At 56.2% G+C, this 26,333-nt stretch overlaps 7 protein-coding genes across 7 annotated transcripts; 4 read left to right on the forward strand and 3 right to left on the reverse strand.

Annotated features, from left to right (window-relative positions):
• Positions 1 to 1,343: 1,343 nt before the first annotated feature.
• On the forward strand, positions 1,344 to 5,131 carry CkaCkLH20_03385 (U2 snRNP auxilliary factor; the record flags this gene model as incomplete). Its single annotated transcript, XM_038886104.1, has 9 exons — positions 1,344 to 1,368; positions 1,437 to 1,468; positions 1,523 to 2,891; positions 2,937 to 3,136; positions 3,194 to 3,205; positions 4,326 to 4,560; positions 4,637 to 4,669; positions 4,831 to 4,877; positions 4,958 to 5,131. The coding sequence occupies 9 exons, from the start codon at positions 1,344 to 1,346 to the stop codon at positions 5,129 to 5,131; spliced, it is 2,127 nt and encodes a 708-aa protein (XP_038748613.1).
• A 694-nt stretch (positions 5,132 to 5,825) lies between these two features.
• Positions 5,826 to 6,318, reverse strand: CkaCkLH20_03386 (dpy-30 domain-containing protein; the record flags this gene model as incomplete). Its single annotated transcript, XM_038886105.1, has 2 exons — positions 5,826 to 6,074; positions 6,133 to 6,318. The coding sequence occupies 2 exons, from the start codon at positions 6,316 to 6,318 to the stop codon at positions 5,826 to 5,828; spliced, it is 435 nt and encodes a 144-aa protein (XP_038748614.1).
• A 619-nt stretch (positions 6,319 to 6,937) lies between these two features.
• CkaCkLH20_03387 (uncharacterized protein) lies at positions 6,938 to 9,434 on the forward strand (the record flags this gene model as incomplete). Its single annotated transcript, XM_038886106.1, has 2 exons — positions 6,938 to 7,362; positions 7,415 to 9,434. 2 exons carry the CDS (start codon positions 6,938 to 6,940, stop codon positions 9,432 to 9,434), a joined length of 2,445 nt encoding a protein of 814 aa, XP_038748615.1.
• A 3,423-nt stretch (positions 9,435 to 12,857) lies between these two features.
• Positions 12,858 to 13,520, reverse strand: CkaCkLH20_03388 (uncharacterized protein; the record flags this gene model as incomplete). The annotated part of the gene is made up of 1 exon (XM_038886107.1): positions 12,858 to 13,520. One exon carries the CDS (start codon positions 13,518 to 13,520, stop codon positions 12,858 to 12,860), a length of 663 nt encoding a protein of 220 aa, XP_038748616.1.
• A 4,542-nt stretch (positions 13,521 to 18,062) lies between these two features.
• On the forward strand, positions 18,063 to 19,883 carry CkaCkLH20_03389 (carboxylesterase; the record flags this gene model as incomplete). The annotated part of the gene is made up of 1 exon (XM_038886108.1): positions 18,063 to 19,883. One exon carries the CDS (start codon positions 18,063 to 18,065, stop codon positions 19,881 to 19,883), a length of 1,821 nt encoding a protein of 606 aa, XP_038748617.1.
• A 57-nt stretch (positions 19,884 to 19,940) lies between these two features.
• CkaCkLH20_03390 (sugar transporter) lies at positions 19,941 to 21,778 on the reverse strand (the record flags this gene model as incomplete). The annotated part of the gene is made up of 6 exons (XM_038886109.1): positions 19,941 to 20,295; positions 20,347 to 20,622; positions 20,677 to 20,707; positions 20,775 to 21,146; positions 21,203 to 21,595; positions 21,667 to 21,778. 6 exons carry the CDS (start codon positions 21,776 to 21,778, stop codon positions 19,941 to 19,943), a joined length of 1,539 nt encoding a protein of 512 aa, XP_038748618.1.
• A 1,081-nt stretch (positions 21,779 to 22,859) lies between these two features.
• CkaCkLH20_03391 (uncharacterized protein) lies at positions 22,860 to 25,507 on the forward strand (the record flags this gene model as incomplete). The annotated part of the gene is made up of 3 exons (XM_038886110.1): positions 22,860 to 22,920; positions 22,972 to 24,860; positions 24,923 to 25,507. The coding sequence occupies 3 exons, from the start codon at positions 22,860 to 22,862 to the stop codon at positions 25,505 to 25,507; spliced, it is 2,535 nt and encodes an 844-aa protein (XP_038748619.1).
• Positions 25,508 to 26,333: the final 826 nt, after the last annotated feature.

Consider the following 26,333-nt stretch of genomic DNA (forward strand, 5'->3'; position numbering starts at 1 on the left):
TTGGTGTCGCGCTAGTGGTAAGGCGGAGTACCCAGAGCTGAGGTGAGACATTATTTAGACAAGCGAATCGTCCTCCCTTGAGATGGACACCATTTGTTCTGGTGTTTCGTGGTCTCCAGACGAACTAAGACGAACCTACTGCGCAATGCCGGAACACGGCAACCTCGAGAGAGTAATCCAACCCAGCGGGCAATCACGACTCTTATTTGAGTTTGCTGGTGTCATCACCTTCCAACATTCAGAAGCAGGCCACTCTGGCCCCTCAACGGCCCCAATGCCTATAGTTTGAGTATTGGGATGGTCAAGAATAGACTCATTACTGCCCAGTATGAGTGGTTGCGGCCATCAGGCAACAAAAGCCGACAAGCCTTGTGGCAGACGACCCAAGCCGCACCGGACTTCGCCTGGGGCTGGCAACAGAGAACTGGACATAAGATGCATGAGGCATAGTGAAAGGATGCAAGTTTGCGCCTGGGAGTCCGGGAGACGGCCTGAACATTGCGTCTGCACGGACCAAAACCGATCGTGCGGTGGCTTGACGGGATCTGGATGGAACGAGGATTCGGAAGGCAAGAACCGACGCGAGAACGCAATCGGAATCCGGTATGAAACGGTCTGGAATGAGACACGCGCGAGGAAGCAGGTGAAGGAAGTCGAGAGCTCCTCGGTTTCAACGGCGGCCGGCGTCGGGTGATGGAGTGGTGCTTAGTTGAGGCCACAGGGACAGTTCCAACAGCAAGGATCGGTCCGTGAGATAGTGTAACTCAAGAACTTGAATTGACGGCGGAACCCTCGAAAATGAAGTCTAAGTCGAGATTTTGATTTCCTTTTGGCCATAGAGACAACCAAACCTCTACCTAGGCAGTGAGAGTGAGACTGATTGAGTTGGCTGCCTAGGTTCGACAACGAAAGCCGTTGTGGTGACGCTCCTATTGTTAGTACCATGACAGAAGACTTCGACTTGAAAACAATGAGATGGTGGCATCCGGAAAGGCCCCGGGAGTGTCAAGGGGATGTCAACCAGAGCATTGGGTGATAGGTAAGGTAGGTAGGTAGTTGTTCTTCCTCATGATGACTAAGCTCAAGCTAACCCGAAAGATCTTGGCGCCTCGCAACAGGCGGGCCCAGAGGTCTGAAATGATCCACTCTCCACAGAGCTTCTGACCAATAAAAGGCCAGTTTCAGAACTTGACCTCTCAGGGAAAAAAGTTCCAGCCTCGCGCCGAGGACGCCAGCGCCTTTGCCTCAACCGGTAGTCTTCAACTCCATCTTCAATCACCCTTTCCATCCTCGATTGCCCATCATCCACTACTAGCCTTGCCACGCCACGCGTCGTCGCAATCATGAACGGCGACGGCTACTCTCGCGGTAAGTGTAGCTGGTGACTGACGCGCCTGACTTTTTTACATGATTCTAACAAACAGTCTCTTTTGAAGACGGACGGGGAAAGGGATCTCGCGACTACCCGGTAAGCGCGGCCGTCCATCTTCCTTCCTGTTCGACTCTAATTGATTGATTGCAGAGGGATCGCGATGATCGACGCGGTGACAGAGATAGGCACCGTGACCGCAGACGCTCCCGTTCACCCTACGACCGAAGCTCGAGACGTCGCGACGACGAGGACAGCTATGCGACTAGCCGCAGCCACCGCGAGCGCGAGCGCGAGGACAGATATTCCGGCCGCGACAGACGCGGCGACAGAGAATGGGATCGCGACCGCGGGTCTTCCAGACGCGATGCTAGAAGAGACGACGACGATCACCGACGCAGAGACCGCGACCCCTACGACGATCGACGCCGAGGCGGACGAGACAGACAGGAAGACGGTGGACCTGGTGGCCGCCGCGGCGAGCGCCAACGCAGCGCGACACCGCCTCCTAAGAAGCGAGAACCGACACCCGACCTGACCAACGTCACGTCGGTTCTGGAGCGCAAGCGACGTTTGACTCAGTGGGACATCAAACCCCCCGGTTATGAGAATGTCACTGCTGAACAAGCCAAGCTGTCAGGCATGTTCCCATTGCCCGGTGCTCCCCGCCAGCAGCCCATGGACCCGAGCAAGCTCCAGGCCATTATGAACCAGCCCGGTGGCCAGGTCAACAGTGCCGCGCTGAAGCCGAGCAACTCGCGCCAGGCCAAGCGACTCCTCATCAACAACCTCCCCCCTTCTGTCACCGAGGACAGCATCGTCGGCTTCTTCAACTTGCAGCTTAACGGGCTGAACGTCATCGAGAGCACGGATCCCTGCACGAGCTGTCAGCTTTCCAAGGATCACTCCTTCGCAGTTGTCGAATTCAGAAATGCTTCCGAAGCCACAGTGGCTCTTGCGCTCGATGGTATTTCCATGGAGCCTGATGATGCTGCAAACGGCGCAGCTGGCAGCAATGGTCTAGTTATTCGCCGTCCCAAGGACTACATTGTTCCGGCCGTCGTGGATGACGTGCCCTATGAGCCGGGCGTTGTCTCCAACATTGTGATTGACACACCGAACAAGATTAGTATCGCGAACATGCCGCCGTACCTTTCCGACGAACAGGTCACCGAGCTGCTGGTCTCTTTTGGAGAGCTGAAGGCATTTGTGCTTGTTAGAGACAGGAGCACCGAAGAGTCCAGGGGTATTGCCTTCTGTGAATACGTCGACCCCTCCGCGACCGACGTCGCCATTCAAGGTCTGAACGGCATGGACCTTGGCGACAAGAAGCTCAGAGTCCAGAAGGCTAGCGTTGGAGTCACCCAGGTCGCTGGAGTGGAAATGGGTGTTGCTGCTATGTCCATGCTCGCCGGTACCACGTCCACGGACTCTGGAGAGACTCGTGTCTTGCAGCTGCTCAACATGGTTACCCCTGAGGAGCTGATGGATAACGATGACTACGAAGGCAAGTTAAAACCGCGTCTGTCTGTTTGCATTTTCTAACATATCGCAGAAATCAAGGAAGATGTCGAGGAAGAGTGCGCGAAATTCGGCAAGGTTCTTGATGTCAAGGTGCCCCGGCCGGTAGGCGGAAGCAGACAATCTGCGGGCGTTGGCAAGATCTTTGTCAAGTTCGAGACAACGGAGGTGGCAAAGAAGGCGTTGCAGGCACTTGCAGGACGCAAGTTCGCGGATCGAACCGTCGTCACGACCTATTTCCCTGAGGTAAGCTGCCCCAATAGTGTCAAGCTGCGTACAAAGCTAACCATCCTCGTCTTACAGGAGAACTTTGAGGTCGGCGCTTGGTAATTGGGGCAAGTAGGAGATGAGAATATTTGTTACGGGGGACGGCGTGTCGAGGCGGGAGAAAATATTCAGGCTTGTCAAATTCTGACTGCCTTGTAACCAACCAAACTGTTGTATCATATTTCCGCGACACGGTCGAGCCAGGCATGGAGCATTCAATAAGTCGCAAAAGTTGCAAACCGGTTCTCAGAGCCAAGTATAAGGGGGTTGGGTGCTTTCATACGTTGGGTTGTAAACGGTATCGTCTGGGTCCAGACATATAATTCAAGCATGCATGCGGATCTTGGTTCTCGTAGTACCTCGTGCAAAGAATGTTTCTGAAACGATGTTGGGAGCATGACAAGACATGCCATTCACATTATACGGAACATTCACAAGTCGGTGTGAGGAGGAAGGTATTTGAAACTGAAATTGATTTGCTATCTGCTACCCAACGAGAACCCATTCCAGAATTGCTTAACATTCAAATCAATGACACGCATCTGCTGATGGTATCCGATCCAAGCACTTCAGAGTGGAAACCAGCCTTTACACACCGTTAGCTTAATGTCCTATGGATAGCTGGTCGAAACAATGTGTAGAAATGGGTGCGAATGTTCAGAAGTCCGGTTCATTCATCAAGCCCGAAGGCTTTAAAATAAGAGGTACCAGAAAAAAGTAAAATAGGTGATGATCATCATTTGGTGCGGAGAAGTAGTGTCGAGTGAGTGAAGGAAAGTATGCTTACCAGGTGAGATAACAACGGAGCTGTCGCAATGTGCAGCCTGCTGCAGTTGCTGATGTTCATCGGAGGGATGAAGTTGAAGAAAAAATCGTGAGCTCGAAGCTTGAGGTAAGCAAACTGAAGCACGGACCATGTGAGCAGGCACGGACCTACTGATCCGTTTCGGCGCGTCCAAATTTTCAGACCCGCACCTGCCCGGACTGGACTGGATGGCAGCCAGCACAAACTGCCCTAATTAAGCGAAGATTTCCCGCCCGCACAATCCGCCGCCCACCTTCCCCCGGCACCAGCGAGCGCTCACCACCCTCTCGAAAGTCTGGATCGTGAACTTTTTTCCCTTCTCAAATCCGACCAGCGACCGACCGACCGACTGACCCTCACCAGCCGACAACCAACCACCAAAACCAAACCGTCAAGATGGGCCGTCTTCACTCCAAGGGAAAGGGTATCTCCTCCAGCGCGATCCCCTACTCGCGCAACCCCCCCTCGTGGCTCAAGACCACCCCCGAGCAGGTCGTCGACCAGATCTGCAAGCTGGCCAAGAAGGGTGCTACCCCTTCCCAGATCGGTGTCATTCTCCGTGACTCCCACGGTGTTGCCCAGGTCCGCGTTGTCACCGGTATGTTGTTGTCGAAACGTCCCCGAACGAAAACCCTTTTTTTCGCGGCAGAAGTGCTAATTTGGTAAATTTTCAGGTAACCGCATTCTGCGCATCCTCAAGTCCAACGGTACGACCCCATACGAGTGAACAACCAAAGTGGCGATGCGATCTGCCGAACGCATTTGGAATTCAAATCGTCCGCGAGCGAGAGCTTAAACCACTCTTGTCTCTTTACCGCATGAATATGCGCCTCTGTTTGGTCTAGGCTGACAGAGAGATGATGAACAGGCCTTGCCCCCGACCTCCCTGAGGACCTGTACATGCTCATCAAGAAGGTACGTGCCAAAGACTCCCGCTGTCTATGCTGTTGGAAAATATGTCGGGGGATGGGATATTGACATTCGTAACTTCCTAGGCCGTTGCCGTCCGCAAGCACCTCGAGCGCAACCGCAAGGACAAGGACTCCAAGTTCCGCCTCATTCTGATCGAGTCCCGTATCCACCGTCTCGCCCGCTACTACAAGACCGTCGGTGTCCTCCCCCCTACCTGGAGATACGAGTCCGCCACCGCCTCCACCATCGTCGCCTAAGCGTAGTCTTCGTCGTACTTGTCACTTGACAATCGTCGTCGTCCCGCTGTGAAACGGAAAAATGGGTTGGCACAAAACGGAATGATAACCGCGCAACAACGGCGCGCGGGGTGGATTCTGGTCATGGAGTTGGGGTATTAAGGGAAATGTGTTGCATTTAGAGCTCTGATGCACGACAGCTCTCTGGGCTAGGCCCTCGTCTTCCGGCGTGGTCTACGCTAAGGATGAAAACAAAAGTTACACCCCACACGTCAACTTGAAAAAGAGTAGACAAAATCCAAGAACAAGAGGGTTTTCCTCCTTCCATGACATAACATATACAATGTCTCGGGTTTCGGTGCTGGGCTGCTATGATTTAATCAAAAGTTTATGAGAACGTGGTATCATCCGTGTCGACATGACCTGAGACTCTAATGCTGAAAGCCCCATAAACTTCTTTTATACCTCCTGAACGCCGAGCTATTCCTGCAATTAAGTTCTTCGTAGCCATGATATGCTTTCCGCTGGTCCACAAGGTCTCTCGCGTTATTCCATGCTGAATGGTGTATGCGTGACCGGCAACTAGCTCGACTCAGGCTCGCCGCGTTCGCGTGACTTTTGGAGCAGGAACTCCCCCAATACTTTCAAGGGGTTTGCAGGTCTGGTGACCTATGCGTCAGTTACAGTTCTTTAAAATTGCAGTGCTGTCCGAGCCTTACTGGTCTCTGCCGATTTTCTTCATGCCCTCGAGCAGGGACGCAGTGACTGTCGAGTTGATGTACATGCGAGCGCTGTCGCCATGGGGTGTCGCCTGCGTCGGGAGGTTGACGGCGTTCGTGTCGGGGTGGACGGAGCCGGCGCGGGAGCTGGTCTCACCGTTGTTCAGGTTGCGACTGGGTGTTCCGGTGCGTGCAGGAACTGGACTGGGAGCGCCGGCCGCGGCTTGGGGTATCGGAGCTGGAGACTGTGGGATCCTAAGTCAGCGCAAGCTTATGATCACGGGTTGAGCTGCGGCGTCTCACAGAGGCCGCCTCGGGCGCATCGATCATGGAGGTGTCGTCGGCAGTTGCGCTGGCGTCGGCCGCGTTGGGGATGAGAGCAGGAGGCATTGTGGGCTCTGCGGTTGAAGGAGCTGTAGCTGGAGCCGGATCCGCGGGCGCTGGTGCTTGGGCTTGGAGCTCGGGTTCTGTCGTTGGTGGGTTGGACATTGTGGAACGCGAAAGAAGAGGACCGGTTGAGAAGAAGTCGGTTATTTCAAGGTGGATATTGTCAATTGAGCGGGACAGCTGCTGCTTTCACTGCGAAAGCGAGTAATTGGCGGTTTTCAAGATCGAAATGTTCGTTGAGTAGCTGCGAGGGGAGGTTGGGGAGTGCGCCGAAGCGAAACAAGCTTTCGGCAGCTACAGAAATGCAAATCCTGCACCTTTTTGGAGCGATTGAGCCGTGGTGCGATCGCAACTGATTTTCTTCTATGATTATGGACCGCGACAGCAGCACTGCTCGTGGGACAGGCCATCATGCGGTGGATTCCATTATTAGAAGATTCGACGGCCCCTCGGCAGCTCATTTACGCGGAGTCACCTGACGTCGCGTTGCGAGTCGCACTTTCCCTCCTTCGGCTGCCTGTTTCCAGCGCGTCTTCCTCGTTCGACGCCACTCAGCACCGTCCATCCTGGACGATCAATCCCGCAAGCCCCGCGCATTCCCGTCAAATCTTTCGCCTGACAATGTCGAACCAGTCTGCATCGCACGATGGATGCGTTTGTACAACGGCTGCCACGGCCCAGGCCGCAGCCACCGTCCAGATCACCAACGAGGCCATCGCCACTGGGTGAGAGGCCTGCCAAGAAGATGAAGGTCGAGATTGCCGATAGCGATCGCGACGACGACGATGACGAAGAAGACGCTGACACTTCTGGCCTCACTGTGAACGAAGTTTCTGACGCAGAGGATGAGAAGGACCGTCATGTCCGCCAGACTGCGATCGAGAGCGCGCTGCCGCCTATCCAGGCGGATAAGGAGGCGATTGAGGAGTACGAGATGATGCGCAGATCCCAAGTCAGCGCGCCCGCCGAGCATCAGGACTCATCTCAACCGGATCGCAAATGGGTTCGGGGCAAAAGTTCCATTTACGTTGATGCTTTCAATCTTGCACTGGATACCGTCTTGGCAGACGAGTCACATTTGTTCGACGAGAAGGAAAGTCACGTGTTTAAAGAGTGGAAAGAACTGGACTACGAGGCGCAGTATCTGTGAGTGGTTGTTACCGGCTGGCCCTCACTCATCGCCTAACAGGTTCAATAGCTACGTTCGTCTGTTTCTCCGCAAGACGTCTGCTTGGCATCGCCAGGACAGATTGGGATACTACAGCGATATATCAGACCCTGAAACAGCCATAAGATCTCTCCAAGAAGTCCGAGATCTCCCAGAAACTGAACTTCCGCCGGATACCAATCCTGTCGAGGGTGTTGATCTCGAGGAGTTTAGCTTGGACGACAAGTTCACCTTCGCGGATGCCTCAGAAGAGCACATTACGACTATTGAGGAAGCTGCTTCGCTACTAAGCCTGGATGAACTCAAGGATCTTGCCAAGGAAGCCAAGTTTCATGGGAGGAATAAGGCGGACTTGGTGAAAGCGCTTTGCCGAACGGGTCATCAGCAGACAGGGCTATTTGCCCATGGTCTTCAGAGATCTGGCAGCGGAGAGTCGCCAAACGCTAGGGTCCAGTTGGGAGAGGGGAGAGACACGCCTCCACCCCTCAGCAGACAAGACTCCAACCAGACGGGGCACTTCTTGGAAAAGATCAGGGCTGTCACCGGCCCATGCATCAGGTTGTCGCCATTGACTTACAAGCTCTTCGAAAGAGTTCATCTCGTCTTTTATCGGTCGGCTGAATGGACTGAGAAGTCTCTTACGGCAATCATTCTTGCCAGCATTGCTCGTCGTAATTACCCGGAGTACATTGTCTGCCGAAGCACAAATATCTTCGCCTCTCGGAGGCATGTGCTCGAGTTCGAGTCTGCAATCCGGGTTGAAGCTGAGGTTGACTCTGTTTTGGAATTCAATGGACCACCAGGAGAAGCAGGATTTCGCAAGATTATTGACATCTTCGAGCGAGTGTATCCCCGGTGGCAGAACTTGTTGAGAGAAGAGCAGGAGAAAGAGGCGCGAGTCTACGAGGAGGGCGAGGGTGCGTACCTGAGAAGGTTTACACCCGTTCATTCATACACTCGCATTATCCACAAGGCGGCCTACGTGTTTGGAAAGCTGAAAGATCATGAACGGGAGCATTCACTGCTCACCGAGCTCCTAGATCAACACCTTTTCCATCCAGCAAGACGAGGAAGTTGGTATCAGCGAAAGGCGTTGCTGGAAGAGCATTACATGCACGCGCTCGACAGCAAGCCGGTTTCTGCAGACATGGATCTACAGAAGAAACATTGGAAGCGTATCGCAGCGACAACCTGCGAAGCTGGCCTCCAAGACAACGACTGTCATCTGATTTACCATTACGACCTGCAGAAGCGACTTATCAAGCTTGAGAAACAGCTTCGTATACCTCGTCGATTACAGCACGACTTTGGTCATGTCCGCCTCCAGAAGCCGATCGAGCATACGGTGGAAGGCGTTCAGCTCAAACGAGACGACCCCCAAGGCAAGAATGGCCGTCAGGCAAGCACCAAAACGAAGTGGGTTGACGAGATGGAAGACGATGGCGAATGCAGCGTGGAGGAGATGTGTCTCAGTTGGTACCGCAGCCAAGGATACAAAGGCTTCCACGCCGAAGGCGGTATCGTCCGCACGCTCTTCGCGTACCTCTTCTACGACATCCTATTTCTCTACATACCCAATGTATTCCAGACAGCGTACCAGACGTGTCCCTTGGATTTGCATACCGACTCCTTTTACCCTACTCGCGCGTCGGAGATCAACCACCGCCTTGTGGACATTGCCAATGGCGGCGCGGAGCGCATCATCCGAGAGGTCGACGAGAGGGAACGCGAGCGGAGGACGTGCGTCATCGGGCTCAACTGGGACTACGACGTTGAAGATCTCGTGGAGCTGGTCGGATGCTTCAACGGAAGCGCTCTGGCTGCCGTCTGCAAGGTAATGGCGCAGGAGTATCGGCAGCGGGGCGGAGGCCTGCCCGACCTGATACTCTGGCGGACGGAGCCGGAGAGGGAGTGCATGTTCGCCGAAGTCAAGAGCGCCAACGACCGGCTCAGTGACACACAGCGGTTGTGGATCCATGTCCTCACGGGTGCGGGCGTCAAGGTGGTGCTCTGCAACGCTGTGGCCAAGGAAGTGAAGCTGGTGGATTAAGGGCGCATCAAGTCCGAGAACCCAAATCAAGTATTGAACCTCTCAATCATTTCCTCAGTGCCTTGATTCAGAGCCGTGGCGGCGAACTTCTCGGGATATTGCCTAGTGCCACCCGAAGCGGAAATTGCCCTGAGATCCGGCGCCTCGAGGACGGGAGGCATATTGCAACAGTCGATCAACCGGCGTGATTCGATGGCCAGCTTCTCGCCATGGGTCCTTCAGAGCCATCTCGACAATGAACTCATTTGAATCCAGTCTACGAGCTCAGCTGAGGTCAACTTACGAGCATGGAAAGCGGGTGACGAACACGAGCATGGCACACCCAAAAATAGGACGTGATCTTCGGAGATCATCACACGCATCCGACCCTTGGAAGGCATCGAAGGAACGAAAGAAGACTCTGAAACGGCGGGGCCGTCCCCTGCAAAGCTGCACCTCAGCTTTTGAGATCACCGGTCAAGAAATCGTATCACGGGAAGAACCAATCACTCGGCTGAGATTGACACTCCTGTTTCGACATGTTCATTTGACGAACCCGTCAGGGGCATCTTGGCTTCTGTTTCATCGAGAACCAGGGTCCGAAAGAGCCCGCGGCAACGGGTTCTAAATGCGGTATCAGATTCTCGAGACATCCAGTCAGACACCACGACGCTTCGTTTTGGATCGGAGATTTTTCTGTCTCCCCCTGCCGTCCAATCACGCGGGGTCTGCGAGATGTGTTTGAGTGTTTGAGGAGGAGGTTGGGCGGAAGGATGCGCTGCGTTACGCCGAAATAGTCTTCGGTGAGGGCTACACAACACAGGGAATGACAGCTCTCATACAACGCTTCACCGGGATGACGACTGCGGGCAGACACGCTGCTGTGTTTGTTGTTGCTCGCTATCGCGCTCGCGCTGCCGACGCTGCATCTGAGAGGGGACTCGTCACAATCGCGGTTGGTCTGTCGTTTCGTCGTCTGTGGACGTGGGCTAATGTGGTCCAGACATGCGCTTTCGACATGATGCTAGTGTGCGGAACGAGGATACCGGTCCTAGTGCCGTACAGTTCGCTTGAGCCTTTCCTTCACCGCCAGATGGAAGCCTTGGTTGATAACCAACCAGTCTGGTGGCTGTCGTCGAAAGAGTCTAGATGTGCAAGAATCAACCAGCATGATCCAACTCAGACTCACTCAATGTCATCTCACATTTTCGCACAGAACCAACCCTCACCGGGCTCACGCCTCAAAAAGTGACTCGCTTCGCATACAGCAAGCACTCTAAAAGTCCTTTCCCCCCTTCCTCAATCAAAACGAAAGGGAAAAACAACATCGTCCCTCATCCTCAACTGCGAGGGAATCCCCACACCAGAGCCAGCCGGGCGCTTAACCCCTCGACCAATCCCGTCCGTCCCCCCGCCGTCCGTTGGTGACGGCCGGGACACGGAGCGGCGCCCCTGTCAGACTCCAGCCAATCACGACCCCGGACGCCGACTAGAGACAGGCGCTTAGCAAAGTGAGGTGACTGGGGGGGACCAGTGGTTCCTCCGTAGCGACCACTGCAGCGCCCGGGATCCCGGGTCGTACCATGGCTGGATCCGGCATGGTCGCGCGGGCTGCTTTTGCCGGGGGGGGGGCGTCCAGTCCTTTCGAGATTCCTGTATGCTCAGTACTTTTCGACTCTCTTTTTTCTTCCCTTCTGGCGGCCACGCGACGCAGTCAACGGTTCCCGCCCCGTATGACCTACGCACCTTCTTTTCTACTCATCCATCTTTTTTCTGTGGATGTGCGTGTGTGGCCGGCAACGATTGGAGGGACGCTCCTTGGATCTCAATCGCGAACAGCTGCAAAACATCTCTTAGAAAGCACACCACACGCGGGGAGGGGGGGCGTGCGCGTAACACACACGACGTTTCGGATCCCACGAAAAAAAGGTGATGGGAAGGCTTTTGGAGGGGGATGATGGATATGTTTGCACGGGGGCTTTTTGGCTGTGTTTTTTACAATTCAGTCGTTCACCAGAGGGGCCGGCAGCAAACAGGTATCAGCAGGATGAATCTCTTAGTAGAAGTAGGCATGCATAGTGAAAGATAGGTAGCGCGATGGGATCGCTGCACCATCTTCCGTGCCCCCCTCCAGTTCGAATGCACCGCAATCCGGACTCTTCCCACCACATAACCTCCCAATCCAAAGAAGATAGAGAGCACAAGACCGACAAATTATTACATCCGATTCCCTGCTTAATACGGTTTTCTCCTCCCCTGAGACGGCGGCGGGATGGTTCCCCATGACCCTCCAACAGCAGCCGCTGTGTCGACTTAGATCGAGGCGGGAGGTGGGCAAAAAAAGCTGACGAGCTGTGTGGACTTTTCCCGATTATGAGTTGTGATCTCTCTAACAATGTAATCCTTCCTCTGATTGTGTTCCCGTCTATCGGGAATATTTGCTCATCGGAAAACACCATGCCCAGTGTAATGCGCCTCATTCAGGTCAAAGCTCGCCAACACCAACAACCCGGGAAGTCCACACCATGTCCAAGCCCGGGCAAACCACGCACCTGGGATGAATATGTTTGGCATCGTAATCTCACCATGTTTGGTATCCTGTCCTTCAAAAAGCGCCAACACGAAGTCTACACTTATCCAACACTCGTGGTGGCTGTTTTCCATCCTCCGATCAACGGCCTCTCAGTCGGCCGCGGGCCATGGGCGGAGTGGACCAAAATAAACGGACGCGCAGGCCGCATCGACGGCCGCTGGCTGCACGACCGAGTCGGCCGTGAAACGATAAACAAACAAACACACACACGATGTTGCGGTCAGGCAAGTGTAGATGGAGTAGATATACACAGTATGCTGATTAGGCTACCTGGCTTCGCTGTGTACTAGGTAAGGTATTCCTCCTGCTCGCGGTTGAGCTTCTTTCCTCCTCCTTCTCTCTCCACCGTTGGTTCTCTTAGGATCTTCCACCCGCCAAAAAAGACAAGACAAGGGCATATTCCAGCCCTTTCCACCCCTATGGTTCCTGGTATCGAACATGAGCATCGTGTAGATGACGCCAAAGAACTCCGGTTTGTCCCCAATGTTAGATTGGATGAAATGATGGAAAAATAAAAATCGAGTCGCTTTCCTCCTGTCTTTGCGCGCAAGATAATCCCGCCCAAATCATGAATAGATTTCCGCCTCTCCGCCCTGACGTTTGAATTGTTTTTGCGCTGGTGAAGAGCGCTGGTGTGCTTTCCGTAAAGTCATGCCGATTGAAATAACTCCCTGCGTGGGAAGAGCCTGCTTCATCACATTTCCTTTTGTGCCGGTGGCGCTGAGCCTGTCGTGAGGTGATGTATGTTGGTGGTGTGGTGTGTGTTGGTGTTGGATGTAATTAGACAAAGAAAATGCAGGGATGTGATTTGATTGTGTTGGTGATGTGTTCGTTTGCTCGTAATCTGGCAATCATTCCACCTTCCTCCTCTTGCCCTTCGGTGCCGGGTTCATTCTCGGCGTGTACGTGACTGTTCGCGTGACGACCTCACGGATGTGCTTCACGCTTGTCCTCGAAGGCTTCTTGGCGTCGTTTAACCTCTTCGCCTTGAGGGCGGCGTCCCAGTCGAATACTGACTGGACGGATCTGGCGCTGAATGGTGACCGGATGGTGCTGCCGCTGATGGGAGAGTCGAGATGGGATACCGCTGGCGAGGGCGGAATCTTGAGGCTTGGGAAACAGTTTGCGCCGGTGGCAGGCGCGGACATTGGCAGTTGGGTGAATGGGCTGGGAGGGATCGCGGGAGCAGTGGCCGGGCTCTTGTGTTGGAGCTCACACTTGCAAGAGACATCGGTCTCGTCGCTGGCGGCGGTTGATGGCGCGGACTCCGGGGTCGACTCGGGCGTGGTCTCGCCGGAGGTGGATGGCTTGAAGGCGGCAGGCGAGTTGAGAGACATGACCTTGAGGAAGTCCATGTAGGCTGTAGGCGGGCTGATGGGTGTCTTGATAGGGAGGTCTTTGCAAGACACGGGCCTAGCTGAGATGGGCGTCGAGGCGGAGAAGATGGTCTCAGAGGGAAAGGTACTGGTGACAGGCGTGGCCAGTTGGGCCAACTTGGGCTTGTTGCCGGGCATGATGACTTGAGGCGGGAGAGGTGGGTGAGCGTGAGGTAATAGCGAGTGAATACCGGAGAGAGGTGTCGAATCAAGTGAATGACTCTGACTTGGTGAGGGAGGAAGTCGAAGCTGCCTACAAGCCGCAGAGACAAAGTCGCCTGTGGGAGAGAAAGAGAGGAAAGGTCGGCAGTTGTGAGGGTGGGAGGACGTTATATTAGTTGGAGGAGATGCGTGCGAGGCGAGGTCGAGGGCGCTTGGATGGTTGTAGTGTAAGTGGTGAGTGAGCGGCAGCTAAGGTTGAAAGAGGGCCGCAGGGCGAGGTTAAGCTCTGGCGGCGGCAAGTCGAGAGAGCTGATGTGCCTTCCCGGAAGTCTGGTCTGGGGTTGCTGGGGGGGTGAACGGGTGGGAAATGACAGGGCAGTGCTATTCGTCAAGGAAGCGTTTGGACGCGGGTGGGCGGCGGAAGAGAATCGCAGCAGGCAGACAGACAGGCTGGCAGTGCGTCTTTGGTTCGTAGGCCGGCCGATGAGAGGGGCAGAAGGAGGGGTGCGCCGGGGGGTGTGGTGATGAGAATCCCGCGAGAGGAGGGGGGGTGACTGTTCAGAGAGGCTGCACGAGGAGGCTGCTGTATCCGTAGCGCGTGGAGGATCCTGTGAGGTGAAGAGGAGTCGTGATGCGTTGGTGACAACAGAGGAGGATGGTCCAACGAGAATCGAGGCGTGGCGCGCGGCGGGAGCGTGGTTGAGAGCGGGAGACACGAACAGGAAGCGTGGTGGTGGGGGAGAAGTAAAGAGAAGGGACGGGAGTCGAGAGAGGTGAAGCCGGGATGTCGTTAAAGCGGCAACAAGACGGTGGGCGGGAGTGGTTTGATTGGTTGATGAGGCCGGACAAGCGACGACTCGATTGGAGGAGTGGGCGCGTGTGGTGTGTGGTGTTCACTGCCTTAGTGCGTGCTGAGCCTGCTGCAGGAAACGGAGACAGCGCGCGACGGGGAGGGACAGGGATTCGAAGCTGCTGATGCTGGTGCTGGTGCTGATGCTGGTGACGGGAGGCTAATTTGCCTATTGGATTTCCGCTTCTGGACGAATCGGTTCGTTGCGCACCAGAAGAAAGCGGGCAAATTTGGGGTCTGTGATTGACGCCTGTGATGGTTGTGATGATGCGCTGTGCCTGGTGTTTGGTGTCTGGTGTATGGTGTCTGGTGTCTGGTGTGCTGTTGGTTGCCCTGTACTGTGATGGGATGCGTGCTCTTTCGGGTGGTTTGTTGGTGTTGGCGTCGGCGTTGGTGTTGATGCTGTTGGTGCTGTGGGAGCACGAAACTAGCAAAGCGGTTGGCGGACGGCGAAGGCGGATCACCGTTTGTGCCGTGGCGCGATCGTGGATGCCTCGTGGCCTCTCGCCCGGGAAGTGTGGAGGATGAGACTTTCTTGGCCGGACTCGGTATAAGGTCGCCGTCGGGTAGCAAGGAGCCCACGAGTCTTGGTTCCTGTGGACGGTGACGGTGACGATGACGATGATGTGCGATGTTTCGTTTTGGAGGCGTCGTGACGGGATTGGACGTCCGGGACAGGTTACCGGCACCTGTGAAATGCAATTGTCCAGTGACGGTTGAGAATTCGCTACGACGAACGAGTAGCCGCAGAACCAAGTGGACAGAAATGGAGAGACGGATAGCAGAGCCACTCGACGAGTCCGGTAGTCGCAGAAAGCTCGATGTAAGAAGAACCTCTCAAGTTGGAATTGAAGTCGTGATTGGACGCTGTTAGAGGCTGAGGTGAGGTGTCGTGCAGACCTGGAGGCAGAGCAGCAGCGACGGGGACGGGCAGGCCGCTGGGAAGGCGCTAGAAAGAGTCCACTGTAGCCAGTAGGAACCCTCTCTCGAGATGACAGCAAGTGCGAGTGCCAGGGACCAGGGACGCCGTCTTCGGGCTGCGTTCCGCGGGAATCTTTCCACTTTACTATTCTTAGTGCTGACTTCTTTTGATTGGCAGCTGTCCGGCGCCGGCGGCTTTTTACTCACCTGCAACAAATCCCAACGTTCGTCCACAAGATCTTGCAGATGCTTCCTCTACCGGCAATATGTGTCGAGAGCCGGCCCCCGACGAGTGACGAGTGACGAGTGACGAGTGGCAAGGCAGATTCGAGATTCCGTTGGCTGGAGCAAAGTTCCGAAGCTAACGGTGGCAGGACAGTTGATGACGAACTGCTCAAAAAATATCGATGATATGATGCCTTTGGGCAAAGAGGAAGCAAGAGAGAGAAAACTCTGTCGTCGTCAGACTCGTGATCGATGTGGGGCAGCAACCAAAAGCCGGGAACAGAATACGACAGCTGGGCAAGGAAAGAAGGATGCAGAGCGATGGATATGTGCCAAGATGGAGGCCGCGGGGTACGACGGGAGTGAGGAAAACGAGATGATCACGAGCTTCACTTTCCTCCTTCCCAACATCGGAATTGCCATCATTTATCCATCTCTCTCGACTTGTTTACATCCAGGCTTCTTCTCCTCCCCAGGCGGTCTGCTCTATTTCCGACTCTGCTCCATCTTCATCTTTTCCTGCTTCACTCCGCGCGCGGCTCTCGAGCCTCGACGCTTCCTCGATCGTTTTGAGCCTATCTTTCCTTCTGCCCTGAAGCGCTCTCCATCCAAAACGGCCCTCCGTCCTGTCCACCAGCCACCCGGCCAGCCGACAACAGGCTCCTCCGGCCGTCGCGAGAGAAACAGAGGTAGAGACGCGCGCCATGTGATGCAGACCACCCATTGGATCCGGCCTCCACCACTGTCGTTGGCCGTCGACGACTCGGAGCATTTCCCACCCCATGTCACGACAGTCTGCTTGCTCCCCGCCATAACCCAAGTCCGGGCCGTACGCTGCGTCTGCCCTGCTCCGTCTCCCGGCGCGCGCGTGTCTGTGCGAGGTTGGGCCGCGGCCGGGTCGAGAGACCTCTTCCCGCCCTTCTCCCGCGTCAACTTTTGTCTTGGGAACCCGGGAACAGATGACGGTTATTGGACTCAGACTTTCCTGGCCGTCCTCACTCGATTCCGTGAAGCCGCCAAGCAACTACCGAATCTTTGCTTTTTTTCCCCTTCTTCCTCTTCTCCTAGCCGACGGCCCTCTGAATAAGCGCCGTGTACATGTCTGCCGACGCTCTCTATTCGTTGGTCAATGGCATCGGATCCTTCGCGCCTGTTTCCTTGCTTCCTGCAATCTCATTTGACCACTCTACGCGCATTCGCAGCTGCTCCCTATGCGTCTTTTTTTTTTCTTTCTTTTCTTTTGCACTCGATGCCATGCAGCCACGTTATTTCAACACCTGCGGTAAGGCACAGCCTGCTTGTGTTGGTCCACGCAAAACGATGCGTTGCTTCTGAGACAAGGAACGCGAACTCCTCCTGTTGAGACTGGAAGTGACCGGGAAACGTGGTCAGCCGGAAGTGGTCCCTCCTGCTTCTTGAAGAGCCAATCATACACGCATCCTTCACCGAATATGCCTTGAGGCCTTCACTGGTCTAGGAGGAAGCTGGCAAAGGACTGTGCCTAGCATGCCATGCAGTTCCTCGCTCGCTCGCGTTGGTGACATGAAAGACGCCACATCATGTGTTGTTGTGACGCCCGCATGCCCACGGGGTGGTTTCCACCGCATTTTCGACTATGAGTCTGGCGTCGATCCGGGCTCATCATGATGGCGGCGCTGTGGATGAGATGCGGTTCAAGGCTGTTGGCCTGAAGCATGTTGACTTCTTCGAACACGAGCTTCGGACCGTTCGTGCTTGTGTGTTTTACGATATTGCTGCACTTAGAGGTGATAATAAAAGACCTCAGGTTCACTGATGAGATTTATATGATGATTGTAGCTAAATGAACAGCCGGGTCATCATACCATCGTACATTTACTACATGGCTTGAAGGACATGCCGTGCTATGTCGTGGAGTCGCCTAGAGATGATCCTCCCGGCTCAAGCAAATCCACGCATCGAATGATACCGTTGCCCGTAGAGATGGCTTTCTACCCCGGGAGCAAGTATCATGGAGCGGATCAGCGGTTCGTGCATGTTATACATACCCAAAAGACCGTCTACTGGAGGAATACTCTCCACAGCCCACGGAGACAAATGCAGCGGTTGCAGAAAGGCGCGAAGGAAGGCATACAAGCCATCATCGCTGTATGTTTAAGCAGCTGAGCTGAGCTCTGCGTCATCCGCCCCCGAGAACCGATCTCATCTAAGCCCTGGTGTTACACCGCCGAGCCACGGACTTCCGGTCCCCCCCCATCGAATACGGAGCGACGGGCGAATGAAGAGACTGTGAGATGATCTCGTACGGTAGAGATTACCTATTATTTCGAGGTTCAGTATGTCGGATTCGGGTTGGCATGTCTGTTTCGGCTTGCGGTCGGAAAGACCAGCGCAACTCAAAAGCCTCTGGCACTATCGAGTGAGACATTACTAGCAATATATCCGCTCACCTCACTTGATACTACTCTACTTGGACCGTATTCTCATCGTATCGTTTCTCCCCTCAGGCTATGTAGAGACCAGACTCAACCACGAGAGAAAAAATGGCATCTCCCACTTTCATCCCATGGCTCCTCTTCACCCTCCTCCAAACCACAGCAGCCGCCCTCTCCTCCCAGCCACCATTCTCACAAACACCAAACACACCGCCCCTCGTCACCATCAAAAACGGAACTCTAGCCGGCGCCCACAACCCATCCTACAACCAAGACTTCTTCCTAGGCATCCCCTTCGCCTCCCCTCCCCTCGCCGACCTCCGTCTCCGCCGCCCCGCCCCCTCCAAACCATGGCCCGGCTTCACGAGACTCGCAGACGAGTATGGACCGTGGTGCATCGGAAACGTCCTACCCGTCCCGGGCCTCACACAACCCGCCAAGCACCGCGAGGACGAAGACTGCCTCCACCTCAACATCATCCGCCCCTCCCCCTCCCCCGGCCCCGCCCCGGTCCCGGTCCCGGTCCCGATGCCCGTCCTCGTCTGGATCCACGGCGGCGGCTTCCAGGACGGCAGCGCCGTCGACCCGCGCTACAACGGCTCCTTCCTCGTCCGCGAGTCCGTCGCGATGGGGACCCCCGTCATCTTTGTGAGTATCAACTACCGCCTCGGCGTCTTCGGCATGATGTACGGCGCGGCGGTCGAGGCCGAGGCGGGCACGAACCTGCTCCTGCATGACCAGCGCCGCGCCCTGCTGTGGATCCGGGAGAACATCGCCGACTTCGGGGGGGACCCCTCCCGCGTGACCATCGCGGGGCAGTCCGCGGGCGGGTTCTCAGTCGGCCACCACCTCACCGGCCGCGATGACGCCCTCTTCAGCGGCGCCATCGCCCAAAGCGGCCCGCCCTTCTCCACGACACCCCCCATGACCCCCGCCGAGAAGGAGGCGCACTTCGACACGATCCTCAACATCACCGGGTGTCCCCGCGGAGCCGCCGCCATGTCCTGTCTCCGAACAACCCCGGCATCGCTCCTCCAGCGCGCCGGCCTTCTGCTCGGCTACTCCGACGCGGTCACCATCGACGCCGACGACATCCTCACGAACTCGAGCTACAACCTCCTCCGCGCGGGCGCCTTCGTCAAGGTCCCCCTCCTCATCGGCACGACCCGCAACGAAGCCACCTCCATCCTGCAATTCGCCATGCCGGGGCCGCTGAACACCTTCGCCGACTTCGCGGGCATCGGTGCGGCCGCCTCCAACGGCGGCAAGCCGCTGCCGGAGGAGCTCGTAAGGCGGTGGTTCGCGCTCTACGGTGACGAGATCGACCACCCTTCCCCGGCGGGACTGGGTACGGTGCTGGCGCACCCGGGGCCGGAGCTCGGGGCCGAGTACGGCAGGACGGCGTTGTTCGTCGGGGACGCCATGTTCAACGCGGGGAAGAGGTTCGCGGCGCGGGCGTGGGCTGAGAGAGGGGTGGATTGCTATAGTTACTTCTTCGACACGGTGCCGGCGCACGTGGATGCGGAGACGATGGGGGCGACGCATTTCATGGAGATCCCGTTCGTGTTTGGGAATAAGGAGGGGGCCGGGTGGGAGGTGGACCCGTTTCCGGAGGACGCTGGGATGAGGAGGAGGTTTGAGGATTTGGCGGAGGTGATGAGTCGGATGTGGATCAGTTTTGTGGTGTACGGGTCGCCGAATCACCATCGACGTAAGTTCACACCGAACCCCCTGGAACCTATTGCGCAGCTGGCTGATATCTTGAGACTAGTGCTTGGAGGTAACGTCACATGGCCGCCGTACTCGCGCGAAGAGCCGATGGAATTCGTCTTCAGCGCTGTGAAGGGCGCGTCTCTGCAGGCTGATACTTGGAGAGAGGAGGCCATTCAGATGTTCTTTGACCTGGCGGAGGAGGTAAATCGACCATGACATTAAACAATACGCCCATTATACTAGTATACTCTACGGCATCTGCTCCACCTCCCTTCAAACGTCCTGTTTCTTCTCCGGCTCGTCGCCGTGGGCGACCATGATCTCCATCTTCTCGCTGGTCACCGCGGGCGGCGGCGCGGCCGCGCTGTCTCCGTCGAAGATGACGGCGATCTGCTCCAGAGTGTGACCGCGGGTTTCGGGGTAGGCGAAGTAGGAGGTGACGAGGAGGAGGGCCAGCATGACGATGAAGACGAAGTAGTACTTCCAGTGGATGGACTCGAGGGCGATGGGGTTGACGAAGGTGTTGATGAAGATAGCCGTGACCGAAGCGCACCACGTGACCGTCAAGCCGCGAGATCTCAACGAGAATTGCCAGATTTCGCAGGGGTAGGCTGTCAGGAAGGGGGTCCTGCGGTTCGTGTTAATACAGTTAACATGATGTCGGCTTGCGAGAACTTACATGGCGATGTCGTAGCCGGCGAAGAAGATGAAGAGGAAGGGGATGACTGCGAGGCCGACGCTGGCGGAGGCGGACTCGGCGAACTTGGCGCTGAGACCGGTGATGACGATGAAACTGGACAACATGACGCTGGCCGAGGTCAGGAAGAGGAAGCGGCGGCCGAGGCGGTCGACGTTGGTTGCGGCCGCGATGGCCCAGAGCAGGTTCCACACGTTCAGGCATGCCGAGATCAAAGTCTGGTTCGTAACCGAAGTGACTCCGACGGAGTTGAGAATCCTTTAGACAGGTCAGCAGGTGTGTGTGTGTGTTACAGAAGAGCGATAGACATACAAAGGCAAGTAGTAGCTAACTACGCCATTGCCTGGGGTACCACGTCGTTAATTAGAGTCCAGCGTGCTAACTAAGTGTACTAATAGACCGATACATACCTGCCCATTGAGCGAAAATACCAAGAGTCACCGAGATGAAGAGTCTGTGGCGGTTTCCGGGAGTCTTGACCATGTCTGCGTATGAGGCGCTGGAGGATGCTTCCTTCTCGGCGTTGATTGTGGCCTGGATCTCGACGACCTGGTACTGGACGAGGGCGTTCGATCGGTCACCTCCGGCGTGGTGCTTGGCAATCACCTCGGTAGCCTCCTCAACACGACCGACGCTGATGAGCCAGCGGGGACTCTCGGGAGACATGAGGAAACCGGGCAGAGCCACGAAGGGGAGGACGATCTGCAAGAGGACGGGAATTCTCCACGACCAGTCGGAGGGAATGTTTCTGCAGGCGAAGGTGACCCATCCGCAGAGAGTACCTAATCACAACCGGGTCAATTTCTGGATGTCTTCTTCGAGCTCGTCCGGGACTTACCACCAAAGTACCAGCCGACCATGAAAAGAGCATTGGCGACGGATCGCTGCTTCGGGTGGGCGATCTCGTTGATCAGCAAGGGAGCTGCGTTACCGAGCCAAGAGGCGGCGACTCCGATGATGAGACGGGAGTAAGTGAAGGTCTTTTCGTTCGGGGCCCCGGCCTGCAAGCCGACACCGAGGATGAGAAAGGCGTAGCCGATGTAGATACCGGGCTTGCGGCCCCAGCGGTTGGACACCCAGGCGGCGACGGGGAACGAGATGCCGTTGCCGAGCCAGTAGATGGCACCGATCCAGCCGAGATACGCTCCGGTGGGAAAGTCCATGAAGGTGTTCCATGTGTTCAGGGCGAGGAGACCGCCCATGATTCCTCCATCGTAACCGTTGGCGGAGGCTAGAATGGTCCTATATTAGTCGTCGGGTCGAGATCAAGGCTGGGATAGAGTCGCAAAGCCGGCCACGTACAAAACAGAACCATCGACATGGTGATGAAGTTGAGCTTGATCAGGTAGCCATGCTTCCACCACGACTTGCCGTCGCTCGGCAGGCTGTTGAGCTCCTCGACAGGTTTCGCCATGGTGACGATGATGATGTTCGGTCAACTCCCGAAAGCCGTGGATAACAAAAGGCAACGAAGAAAGGGGTCAGCAGCTTCACGGTGAGGCAACCTGATTGATGAAGTCGTTGTTGAATTGTCTGGACTCTATCGAGTCTATAGGGACCGTGACACCGGGAAGCATCGCGGAACGGCCTTAGGGACAGGCGTAGGTCTATATAATATCCCCTTGCACGTGGGAGGACGGAATCATTCCTGCGTGTTCTTGGAAACGCAAACGAAAAAAAACGAAGGTGTGGAGTCCTTCATCCCGATGCCCCGGTCGTCGCGTGTTGCTCCGGAGCGAGGGAATCGGGTCATGCATGGCCCATGGGGCCAGAACTGTCTGATGCTGCGACCCCCATGGAGAAGAACTCCGCCATGTAGGCTCTCGCGGGGGCCCATACGACCCACATGGTATAGAATGAAGAGTGGGATGTTCGTGTTTGTGCGGGAGCGAAGCACAACAAGGAGGCGGAGAATTGAGTCAGTTGGGTATCGTGATGGTGGGAATAATGGTGTTGAGTTGAAGGAGTCGAGACCGAGGCGGAGAAATGAATTCTTGGCTGCCGCCGGTGGGATCTCCAACTGTTAAGCTCGGACCATCTCATGCCTCCACATACCAAATTGGTCGAGGACGGGTTTCTGCCCGACTTGCCGGCCGACTCGCATTTCTCCGCCTCCAACATCTCCAACTCTTGCGCCGTGAGTGTCGCGACTCGCGACCGCTCACTTGCTACGCGACGCTCTTGAAGCATGTGGACGCCAGACCCAGATATTTTCCATGGACTTTGAATAGATCTACGTCATGCCTGTCGCAGCTCGATTTGATGGCCCTCTCTGTGGGCCAAAACCCCGCGGTTTACCCAGGCGGATCTTGGAGACTTGGAGCTCCCCGCGCCTGCTCCAGCAATAAAGACGATCGCTCATGGAGTTGCGCATTTTCCGCTTCCTTCAAGTGCCAGACGTTCTTCTGTGTGTTTCTTCGAGTTGAGGTTTGAAACGCACCTGTTCAATCGCTTGTACGAATCTTCTCAGAGATCCTACCACAAATCGTGCCACAATGGATGTCGAGGCACTACTTGAGCAGCTGACTGTGGAGGAAAAGGTCGCCCTCACAGCTGGTGAGCTTCCCGTCAACCTCGACTGAACGTTCATTTCTAATGAGACTGTAGGCAACGGCTGGTGGCATACACAAACCATTGAGCGCCTGGGCATCAACCCTATCCGCCTCTCCGATGGCCCCAACGGTGTGCGCGGCACTCACTTCTTCGACAGCACTCCCTCCGCCTGCCTTCCATGCGGCACTGCCATCGGCGCGACATTCGACACAGAACTTGTCCAGCGCATAGGAAATCTCCTCTCGGACGAGGCTCACGCAAAGGGCGCCCATGTTCTCCTCGGACCTACCGTCAACATCCAACGAAGCCCTCTCGGTGGACGCGGCTTCGAGTCATACTCCGAAGACCCTGTGCTGTCGGGTATCCTCGCCGGTCACTACATCAACGGCGTCCAAAAGTCGGGCGTCGCAGCTACCCTCAAGCACTATGTCTGCAATGACATGGAAAGCGAGCGCATGGCTGTCAACGCCATTGTCACAGAGCGCGCGCTGCGCGAGATTTACTTGGTCCCCTTCATGATCGCCATTGAGATGGCTAAGCCGAAGGCTGTCATGACTTCCTACAGCCAGCTGAACGGTCACCACGCAGCCGAGAACAAGCACATTCTGCAAGAGATCCTGAGGGACGAGTGGAAATGGGATGGTCTGGTCATGTCCGACTGGTTCGGCACTTACAGCACGTCCGAGGCCATCAATGCCGGCCTTGACCTGGAGATGCCTGGACCTACCCGTTGGCGTGGCGAGACCCTTGCCCACGCGGTGACAGCAAACAAGGTTAAGCGCTCTGTACTGGACTCGGCGGTGCGTAACATCCTGAAGCTGGTTAAGCACGGCCTTGAGAACACCAAAATTCCGCCCAACGCCCCGGAGACCGAGGCCAACACCCCTGAGCACATCGCTCTGCTGCGCGAAGCCGCTGCCAAGTCACAGGTGCTGCTGAAGAACGAGAGGAATATCTTGCCGTTTGACAAGAACAAGAAGGTTGCTGTCATTGGACCCAACGCTACGATCGCGACATACTGCGGCGGTGGAAGCGCTGGTCTCAGGGCATACAACACTGTGACGCCTTTGGAGGGCATCAAGGGCCTCGCTAAGGACGTCGTGTTTTCACAGGGCGCGTATGGCCACCAGTCCCTACCCCTCCTCGGCAAGAACCTCCGCACCCCAGATGGCAAGCAGAAGGGATTTGTGCTTCGCATCTACAACGACCCCCCGGCGCCCAACGGCGCTGCCGACTCTCGCAAGGCCCTCGAGGAGCGCGTTCTCGACGACGCCAACATCTGGTTCGTCGACTACGAGAACCCCGACCTCAACGAGCTCTGGTGGGCCGAGACTGAGGGAGTCCTCACCCCGGAGAGATCCGGCGAGTGGGACTTTGGTCTCTCGGTCCACGGAACTGGCGAGCTCTACATCGATGGTAAGCTGGTCGTCTCCAACGTGGAGAACCAGCGTCTGGGCAGCAGCTTCCTCGGCTGTGGAACCGTCGAGGAGTTGGGACGCCTGCACCTCGAGGCTGGAAAGAGCTACCGCGTCCTCGTGCGCTTCGGCTGCTCCAAGACCAGCAAGATTAAGCCGTCCGGCACCGTTGACTTCGGTCAGGGTGGTGTCCGCTTCAGCGGATGCCCTAGGCTTGAGCCCAAGACCGCGATCCAGGAGGCAGTTGATGTTGCTAAGAGTGTTGACCAGGTTGTCATCTGCGCTGGTCTCAGCGGCGAGTGGGAGTCTGAGGGCTTCGACAGGACTCACATGGCCTTGCCCCCTGGCACTGATGATTTGATCGCGGCCGTGTTGGCTGCCAACCCCAACACTGCTGTGGTCATTCAGAGCGGAACACCCGTTTCCATGCCTTGGATCGACCAGGCCGGCGCGGTGGTTCAATCTTGGTTCGGTGGTAACGAGTGCGGCAACGGCATTGCCGATGTGCTCTTCGGCGAAGTCAACCCGGTAAGTTCTCTCCTATTGGGTCTTGGATGATGAGATCAAGTTTCTGACTTTCTTTCACGCAGGCTGGAAAGCTCCCGGTTACGATGCCTCGCCGCGTGGCCGACAACCCGGCCGCCCTCAACTTCCGCTCCGACAACGGCCGCGTGCTCTACAGCGAAGACGTCTACGTCGGCTACCGCTGGTACGACACACTCGATATCACACCCCTCTTCCCCTTCGGCCACGGCTTGTCATACACAACCTTCAACGTCTCCGACCTTGAAGTCTCTCGGGACTCGGACAACACGGTCACCATCCGCGTCAAGGTCACCAACACCGGCTCGCGCTCCGGTTCTGAGGTCGTCCAGGCTTACGTCACGCCCGCGGCGAACACGCCTCTGACATGCACCATTCGCGACACCATCACTCGCCCGGCCAAGGAGCTGAAGGGCTTCTCGAAGGTCACGCTTGAGGCCGGTGCCAGCACCACGGCTGAGATCACACTGGACTTGCTGCGCGCAACTAGCTACTGGGCCGAGCTTGAGGACTGCTGGCGTAGTGATGCTGGCAAGTACGGTATTCTGGTGGGAACCAGCAGTCGCGGCGACTTCTTGGAGTCATCCTTCGTCGTTGACAAGACGAGTAGATGGACCGGTCTGCGGGCCTAAGCGGCCGCAACCGCTGGGAAATTAGATATCATGCGGCGGCCTGATGAAATGACTGTAAAACGTAATGAACCACTTTCACGAGTCCCCAAGACAACCAAACCCAAACCCGTAAAAATCTCTTCGTTAACCAAAGCCACGATGCTCAATCCACACCGGATCTTTTTTCTCACTCCGGATAAGTCTAGTCCCACCACCCCTTTCCTTTCCGCACAACACGGCAACATCTCGGAACTCGTCCGATTCTCCCCCAAACCCCTAAGCATCACCCGATCTCCAACAAGGCCGCCATCCCATGTCAAATGACCAGCAAAGTGGAAATCCAGCTGGGGACCCCGGAAATACTCGGCCAGGGGAATCCGTACCCGCCTCCGGGATCCTAGCACCCACGCACTAAAAAAGAGAGAGGTTTCTCCGCATTCTTCACCCATTTCTCCCCCTCATTTTCTCTCCGCGTTTTCGCCGAAACGAACCACTCTCTCGGGCCCTCTCTTCCACCCCATCATGGGTCGCCGACAGCATGCGTCGATCAAGTCCTCAGCCATCAGTATCGCCTAGGAGAAGAAGAAGCAGTAAAACGCCGGATGCTACCGCCAATGCCAGGGCGAGTTTAGCCAGCAGGGCATGCGATGCGTGTCGCGCCCGCAGGAGGAAATGCCACTTTGACGACGCCCAGTCTCCATCCGTCGCCGGATCTCAGGCGCAGTGCCGCGATTGCCTCCGGCTTGGAATCGTATGCAGCTTCCTTGTGCCCACAAGGCCTCGGGGGCCGAAGCGAAGGTGAGCGATCCGGGGTAACAGGGGACTTTATCTGTTTAGTTTGACGATG

Source organism: Colletotrichum karsti (assembly GCF_011947395.1).
Source record: "Colletotrichum karsti strain CkLH20 chromosome Unknown Scaffold8, whole genome shotgun sequence".
NCBI lineage: Eukaryota > Fungi > Ascomycota > Sordariomycetes > Glomerellales > Glomerellaceae > Colletotrichum > Colletotrichum karsti.